The 8,726-nt window shown below is 40.0% G+C and overlaps 1 protein-coding gene across 2 annotated transcripts; it reads right to left on the bottom strand.

The window, feature by feature from the left end:
* Nucleotides 1-239: 239 nt before the first annotated feature.
* LOC109627380 (ankyrin repeat and SOCS box protein 5-like) lies at nt 240-8,289 on the bottom strand. 2 transcript variants are annotated; one of them, XM_069529887.1, is made up of 8 exons: nt 8,122-8,277; nt 4,916-5,024; nt 4,128-4,207; nt 2,679-2,786; nt 2,425-2,578; nt 1,962-2,096; nt 1,390-1,581; nt 240-1,308 (listed from the first exon to the last, which is right to left on the bottom strand). In XM_069529887.1, exons 2-8 carry the CDS (start codon nt 4,965-4,967, stop codon nt 1,181-1,183), a joined length of 849 nt encoding a protein of 282 aa, XP_069385988.1. In that variant the 5' UTR covers nt 4,968-5,024; nt 8,122-8,277; the 3' UTR covers nt 240-1,180. The 2 variants fall into 2 exon arrangements, with proteins under 2 accessions (XP_069385988.1, XP_019939442.2); XM_020083883.2 differs by lacking the exon at nt 4,916-5,024 and having other exon boundaries at nt 8,122-8,289.
* Between the last annotated feature and the right edge of the window lie 437 nt (nt 8,290-8,726).

Here is an 8,726-nt window from a genome sequence, read left to right as displayed (position 1 = left end):
CATGAATTGAACAGTTTTTAAAATAGAATACTTTATTATAGATTACATAACAATACTGTATATACATGTACACCTGAGATGATTAGGTGATTGATCAATCGGTCAATTGGCAGAAAATGTATCAGCAAATGTTTTGATAATTGTCAAATGCCAAATATTTCAGACTTCCAGATTCAGAAATTTGAGGAAATTCAGCTTTTCTTTAAAAAAAACAAACCAAAAACCAAAACATATATATATTACATTAGCAATTACGTTTTAATTATTTTTCAATTTGGACAAAACAAACCATTGTGGAGGTGTCACTTTGGGAATTTTCACTAATGACATTTTTAAACACCAAACAATGAATGAACCAATACAGTAAGTGCTGCTTACACATTCATGTAGGGGCAGTGGTAATCAAATGAAGCAATATACTACAGATGCAAACCAGTCACATCGGTCTTTCTTCTGCACAGTGTATTTTTTAATACTTTCAGTACTTTTTCCTGATTATACTATCATACATTTTCTTACATTTGACTTGCATGTAAAGGAATACACTTTATACACTAAATAAAATACCTGGATACTTCCTCCACCAATGATGAAAACCTTGATATGAATTACTATTTGACAATGTTGACACAGGACACAAACAGCTTTATGACAGACTGAGATACATTCAGCTAGTTTAGCAAACTAATAGTGTCATTCTCCTCGATGTTCACAGCAGTGAGCTTGCTGAACAGACCAGTGAGGTTGTGTCAAGGATAATTTACTGGTATTTACATGAAATTACAGATAATTGAAGGCCAGCACTTATCAATGGAAAAAACATTCCAGCATTCACAAAATGACATTTTCTGTTTAGCCAATATAAAGAGCCAAACATCTGGAACAGATGTCAGACTATCATCTGACTGGGAATTATGAAGTCAAACTGAATGAACATAAAAATAGAGAGACTGTGGTAGTTATGGCAACAATGTAAGGTGTATCAGAGTACAATGTGCACTACATCAAAACTTCACTGTGTTTTAATGTGTGATGATAGTAATGATGTTGCAGGAGCCGACTCATGGTTAACTTCCTGCAGATGATATGTTGACATGTAATGTGAGCGTGGCACACACAAATTTAAAATCTTAAAAAGAAGTAGCTGTGTTGTGTGTGTGTGTGTGTGTGTGTGTGCTCTCTATGTGTGCTCCAGATAGTGGGTGAGCAGGGGGGGCAGAGGAAGGCAGGAGAGATGCTTCAGTCTGGATCGACCAATCAGATTCCTGATCTGGATACGACACACCTGGCAGAGGCTCCTGGGAGAAACTGGAGAGAGACAGAGTCCTGAATTTCAACTTTTGTACGCATCAGTATTGAGAATCACCTCAGTCGATGTCGTTGTGGTACCTTCAAATGCTTGTAGCAGCTGCTGTGTTTTTCCACCCTGGGGCGCTAACTCCAGAGCTCGCTGATTGTTGCTGTCTCTGAGGTTGACATCAGCTCCATAGTCGAGCAACAGTGACACCTGATCAGCATCGTCCTGTCTGACAGCTGCATGAAGAGGACCGTCTCCTCCTCTGCCTACATTAACATTGGCTCCTGTAGAGGACAAGAGGAGAGGAGAAGATATAGACAGAGCTTAACCGGAGCTTAAGTGGAACAGAGTGGGACTGGATCCTTCTTTGTGAAACACTGCATCTTCACAGAGAGGCTCCAGTGGTCATGATTGCCACAGAGGTCCACGGGGGGGTGTCACCCTAGCCACGTGGACGACTCTGCATCGATGAGACAGAGACCGAATGTCCTGTCTCTGTTGCAGAATCTTATACTATTTAATTTTTTTATATAAATAATTATGAGATGTGCCCTTTTTCTCTCAATCCCCTGCCCCCCCAAATGTCTGTGCACGTCTCTGCTGTCCACAGCACAGGAGCGAACACAGACTGAAATGGCAGAAAGCTGCAGTAAATGATACCCACCTCTGTGCAGGAGAATCTTGGAGCAAGCTGTGTGTTGGTGCAGACAGCTCATGTAGAGAGGAGAGCCCAGATGGGACACCTCATAGTCTGGATCTGCCCCATGAGTCAGCAGGGACTCTACACACTGGCTGCGACCTGTGAGCACACCCACATACACACACAGGCAATAATAAAACATTCACAAACACTCAGGGATTAAGTAATGTATTTGAATTGACGTTTAAAGATTACACTGCTCCCTGCTGGACATTCTATTGAGCATTATCACAACCTGAATTATAAATGTTGTTGCAGCCATTAGCTGATCTGTTTCAAGTTGAAAATGCTACTACAAGGAAAGAACATGAGTCATGGTAATCAGCCAAATTCAACCAAAATCTGGTGATGGGATATTGTGTGTTTGCTGGGTAAAAAACTGTTCAGTCACATTCTGCATATGAAGTTCCTGTTCCCGTGTATTTACCTCTCTTGCAGGCTTCGTGCAGAGCTGACGGGAAGTGTGTGTGTGGCATGTGTGTGTGTGCTCCGTTCTGCAGCAGTAGTTCCATACAGCCGACATTCCCAGAAACACAACAGTTGTAAAGGGGAGTGACGCTGTCGATGGTAGCAGCATTTACCTGGAGACATGCATGAGCAATGCTAAGTCACTGTCACACACCCACAAACACACACACACACACATAGAATACTGGTGGTGGTGAAAAGAAGAATACTTACATTAGCTCCAGCATTTATTAATGCTCTGACACAGGCCAAGTGTCCAGATAGGCAGGCTTCATGGAGAGGGGTCACATGATCAATAGTGACAATGTTGGCGTGATATCCCTAAAACACAAAGTATTATGACCATATGTCTGTTTGACTTCTTTCAGTTATTCTTTCTGATTTGAATTAATTGTGAGTAAATGGAGTATGAGCATGTTTCACACATCTACAAATTCTTATAATAAACTGAACCTCCATGATCGCAGCCAAAGACGAGGTATAACAGTATAGATCCCAAACATTAGCAGTATGGGATTAGTGAGCCACTCTTCCCCTTTTACAAATTCATCTGATTGCCAAACCACATTTGTCCAATTTGACACCAGGCTCCAAAATGAAACTTTGCAAACAACAAGCAACAAAAGCAAATCTTTCCATCAAAATACCAAATGTGAAATGAACTTCTTTTAATCAATCAGCAAAAAAACAACAAGACTAAAACCCAGCTATCAATATGAGCCAGTTCAGCCTTTTTTTATGGATGTGTCGTTTGTTATATCATAATGAAACTAGGTCAGTGTCCTTTGTAAACCTGTCTGTTTGAAATTAATTCTTCTCTTGGCCTGTGTTGATGCACCGGCCAGATTGTAAGTAAATGATGGTCCTGATACTTTTGGAAACAACAGGACCTGCTTTTTAATTGGTTGTTGCAGATTTTCCACAGGACGCAGCTCTCTGCACCCTGGACAATCCCACTTTTAATTAAGGCCAATAGGTAATGATTTACAATTTTTAAATCTGATGTGATTTATCGACCCTCAATGCTGTTTCAGGTACATGTGGCATCACTGAGTTACTTCCTCTGTGAGCTGACTGGCAAAGATATGGTGACTTCACGTGGAACTGCAGCAAATCCAGTGATTTCTTTACAAAAACACCCCAACAAGAAAAAAAGAGGATAAAGGAGCTTGGTCCGGATTGACCTGATTTACAGATTCAGCAGCAAGTGAAAAGGACGAGCTTACGCCTTCTCCAGCTCTTGTTATGAGAAACAGAGTCTAACTGGATGTGATGTAATGCATTTTACTGCTTCATCTGTTTGCTGTTTCAAAGTGTCACAGAGGAACTGCGGACAACGACCGGGGATCAAGACTTAAACATCTCTCTGAAAAATGCCATGAAAGTTTCCACAGTCACTTAGACACAAAGAGGCTACATTTTTGTAGCAGGTTTAGCATTGCTCAGCTGGTCGATAAAGGCCACAGGTTTGGGATCTTGTGTGTTGTTTTTGTTGAGTCTGGCTTCAGTTTGTTTCAAATTTTATTGCGCTGTATCCGATTCCATGTCATTCTGTTTCCAAAGCCGGACACAGTAAATATTGTTTCTAACTTCTGGACAGAAACATAATAACATACCCAGTTGTGGGGTATGTTATGGGGGTTGTGTGTGTGTGTGTGTCACCTGGGCCAGCAGAGTGCGCAGAGCGAGCAGTCGACCCTGAGAAGCTGCTTCATGGAGAGGGGAGCGATCTGCCCAGGATCCTGGACAAACAGAAACACAGAGACAAGAGATAGGGACATTTTTCATTGAAGGGAAATATTGAGCTTCATTCATAATACTGGTTCATCAGTGTTCACCTGCACTTGACTCCCAGTGGTAGTATCTCAACAGATATAGAGAGCAAAGTATGCAGGTGGCTAACTCTCGTTTGACTATAATAAATTAATGTAGTCAGAATCATTATGAAGACACAACAGTCATATTAAGACTCTATAGGGACGTTTAAGTTTAGTTTTGGTGCATTTAACTGCCTTTCTTGTGCAATTGATGAACAACAGCAAAATCATATTTACATTACTTAAAAAAAACACTGCTGCAGCTACTGCTACCAATGAGGTAGGATAGCATCCCCGACTTAAACAGGCTTGATAGGGCTATTACGTCAATTATTTGACTAATGGTCAGTTAGTGTAGAATGTGCCAGACAGTGTGGTCTGGTGACAGCAACACACAGACTGGATTCATTTTCACCAGGATTTTCAGATTTTTATTTTGTGATGATGAAATCCTGTACATTGTACATAGAGTAGCTTTGAATAGGAATACTTCAATTAATTTCATTTTAAATGAAGGAGAAACATGTGTTAACAGAATATGTAGCATTGCTCTCTGTAGTTATATTTAGAGCTGCTTCTCAACAGCTGTGGCACCAGTGACTCCACCCAGAATACACACACAGTGCAACATACCCATATCTCCGTCTCCCCATGGCACATCCAGCCACTGGTACGTGTACGACATCTTGCAAGAAACAGAAGTGAAAGGACCTCCACAAATTTCCTTGTCCTTATGTAGAGTCTGTCAGAGTGTAGATCACCTTTCAGCACACACACAACACTGCAAGTCCTAAAAATAACTTCTAACTAGCAGTGTTCATTTTGACAGTCAATTTGGATTTAGTTTCAGTCAGAACCTTTTGACTGAAATGTCATTTTCACTCATTTCCCTCATGTTTCAGCCATCTGAATTATTTTGCTTTAGTTGACTGAATATCAAAATGTTTTAGTCGACTGCCTACAGTAGATTAAGTCAACTAAAATCTTGAGTCTGTGATTTTAATGTGTAATGCATTAAATAATCATCTTAATAGAAGTGAAGGGGCTGCATGGCTCAGGACGTAGAGCGGTGAGAAGAGGTATCAATCCCTCCTCCACTGCTGAGTCATCAGTTTGTGAAAAGCTGAATGAGACATTCATTGCGAAGCACTTAGTGTGAGTGACTAAATAAATACATTGAATTTAGAGTTTAAAAACTCATTACATACTGAAGAAACATCTAGTAAGAAGGTTTGAACATGTGGTACAGATATGGATTGAAGTGTGGTGATATAAAGAAAACTACAATTCATACAATTTAGATGAAATGAACTAGTGAAAACATCATGAGGATTATTCTACATTAGATTTCTGCCAATAGATCCCTTTCACCTTAATTACACACTGGAGAATGTGTAGACAGACAGAAACCAGAATATGGACTTTTCACAAAAGACCAACGATGAGATACTATTTTATTTAATGCTAATTGTATTTGACATTTTTCATTGTTTCAGGCAAAAGTGCAACTCACAAACATTCAAAAGAAAAACTGTATTCTCAAATACATGCAAAGAGAAAGTATTAATCCCATCAATAATCCCATTAATAATCCCATCAATGATTGAAATCTACATCAGGAAAAAATTCCTTGTCTCTAAATATTGAAGTGTTTCAATAACAGGGAATGTCTCTATTCTATTTCTACATTTTCAACATTAACGTGACGTGGAGGATTTTATTATGATCTTCAAAAGGCAGCAGAAGGTCAATGATCTAAGAATCGCTGCTACAGCCTTTCCAAGCTCATCTCATCTCACCAATCTGAGCAGTGGTGGGGGAGGAAGGTGGTGGGGGAGGAAGGTGGTGAGCAGCACAATGGTTGTGGCTGCTCACCAGCATCGATGTCACCTGATTTGGCATTGGTTGTGTCTGAAAATATTATAATGGAACACCTTTTTAAAGGAACAGATTACTGCAACATGGATACTGCAATACAATGCACTCCTCTGCCCCTGCTCACCCCCACATCACTTCTCTGATGTTCATGAATAATTTGAGCATGTGAGCTGGAGGCCGTCACAGCAGTGATGGAGAGAAACACCAGCAGAAACGTACAGCACATAGACTGATGGAATGGTTTGGTATTGGAAAAAGGTAACACAGGATCCTGTCATTGTGATCATATATTTTAATCAAACTAAATCCTACTGTATTGTAGTTTTCATATTGAGGGGTTAGTACGGACTGTGATAGTACTGTGGTAGCATTCTGTTTTATAATAGCAGTCTTAAGACAGCTACACTTTGATTCAAAATCAAACTTTAATCATTATAGGGAGTATTTTAACTTTTCCTTCTCCGTCACTCTACTGGTCAACACATGAAGATCTGTGAAGACCTCCAACTTCACCTCACAGATTATTGTTTATTGATAATCCACCAATAAGTGATGTGTTTATTAAGAAGAACACTGCAAGAAATGTTCACCTGTTCTCCAGAGACAGTCATAACAAAACCTGTCCAGCTATACGTTTCTGTTTGTGGGATCACTGCTGAGTTTCAATCAATCGACCAATAAATATTTAATTAAATAGCCCATCACCCATCCAAATTTGTCTCATAGGGCTAAACAAGGTGTGACATGCTCTGCCCTTAACCCTCAGCAAGGGTAAAAACCCTATGACGGAAACAAAACGTAGAAACCTCAGAGAGAGCCACATGTGAGGGATCCCTATAGCTCTCGGGTGCAGTAGATACTGCGTGTAACAGAGCACGTCAACAAAATAACAATGTTTACAACATTCATGTGAAAAGACAGAGTCTAACATAAATGGAGAGATGTATGTTTAAAGTATTTATACACAGAAAAAGTCTGGCAGAGATGAAGGGAAAGCAATGGAAATTGTAATGATAGAGGTGTTATGTAATAATCGTAGTATATGTGAGTAGGCAGATTGTCTACCTCCTTTTGCACCTCTTTTTGCACTATTTTGTATAGTTTTTAACGTTTTTTTTCATGTAAACATGTTTATTTATATTGTTATAATTTATTTATTTTTTACTAAATGCACCTTTCAGTGGTAGCTGCTGTAATTTCGCAATGCGTCATAGTGTGATGACATTAAGGGCATTCTTTTCTATAATATTATCTCAGCATCTATTTGTAATCATAAATCATGATTAGCTGGCACCACGATCGAGATCCACCATCATGATCCTCCTTCAGTTCGACATGAGGGAGGAACTGCCTCCACAAGCCATATATGGCTCTACCACATGTGAGGACATCATCATTTTCATCATCATCATCATCATCATCATCATCATCAGGACCATCTGACATCAGACGCCCAAAGAGATGCAGTTCATCACATTAGAGGGGTTAGTATGATGTATTTCAACAGCGCCTCTCAGAATGGAATCACAAAGAGTATTAGATGAATAAATATACGCTATTAAAATATATATTAAAACCAGCAAAGGTTGGAATCACAAACAGTATAGTTTAAATGCCAACAACAAACAGATGGGTTGCACAACAAGCCCGAAATATGCATTCAGCACTTTATGTGACACCACCATTTTTAAAACTCCCATGTTAAAAAGAGAAAGCAATGTAGGCTGTCTCGTGAGTGGATTTTTTTTGTTTTTGAGTTGATATCTTGAGATTATTTCTAATTTTCAAGTTTGCTGTGAAGCTGGTCAGAATCAGGCTGAGCTGCAATGATGTGGAGGACAACTGGTGTGAGGCCTCAGTGACTCTGTCACTTCACCACACTGTTATTTTCAACACAGATCTGTAGTTCTCTGCAGCATTAGCCTGAGATTTGAACCACCACAGCTCAGCAGTGCACCGACCTTGGCTGGTCAGGATGCCCCAGCAGGCTTTCTTCCTCTCCGGACTATGTTCGGGCAGCGGTCCAGACTCGGCGGCTCTTTTCCGGGACACCTCCGGAGCTCCGGACGGGACCTCGGGCATGTCGGTCCTCACGCGCTCAGAGCTCATCGTCCACTGACTGCAGCAGCCGAGCGCGAGACCGCCTGAGCACAGGGGAGCGACGTGATTGGCTGGACGGGTTTGTTGTTGTGCTTAACGCACATGACCGCCTCACATGCGCGCCCACGTGTCGACGGCTGAGGATATTTTTGTCCTCATAGTGGAAAATAAAAATGTGTAAAATAGAAATGTGGGAAATAAAAATGCCTGACTTTACCAGACATGAAAATATCAACTTGTTTTTTTTAAGAATGGTGATGAGCTTTCATTTTTATTTTCAGGGAAATATCTGTTCTTTATATATTTAAAATAAGAAATGATTAATACAAACAATTATTAAGTAATCTTCCGACTCATACAAAATTAATCACGAGAATGGAACTACTAAATAATGTTTTTGCAACCCTCATACTAAAATGCTCCGGTTCTCTGTGTGACATTTGTATTTCAGAATCAGAATCAGAAA

This window comes from Paralichthys olivaceus, chromosome 8 (assembly GCF_024713975.1).
Source record: "Paralichthys olivaceus isolate ysfri-2021 chromosome 8, ASM2471397v2, whole genome shotgun sequence".
NCBI classification, from domain to species: domain Eukaryota; kingdom Metazoa; phylum Chordata; class Actinopteri; order Pleuronectiformes; family Paralichthyidae; genus Paralichthys; species Paralichthys olivaceus.
This window is presented reverse-complemented; position numbering and strand designations above follow the sequence as displayed.

Bases quoted from the DNA above. Each gene is read 5' to 3' on its own strand.
- LOC109627380 (XM_020083883.2), bottom strand. From the start codon at position 8,269: ATGAGCTCTGAGCGCGTGAGGACCGACATGCCCGAGGTCCCGTCCGGA. The intron at 2,579-2,678 runs GTAAGTATTCTT...GCATGTCTCCAG, and splicing joins TAATAAATGCTGGAGCTAAT to GTAAATGCTGCTACCATCGA. The intron at 1,582-1,961 runs GTGGGTATCATT...TGTCCTCTACAG, and splicing joins CAAGATTCTCCTGCACAGAG to GAGCCAATGTTAATGTAGGC.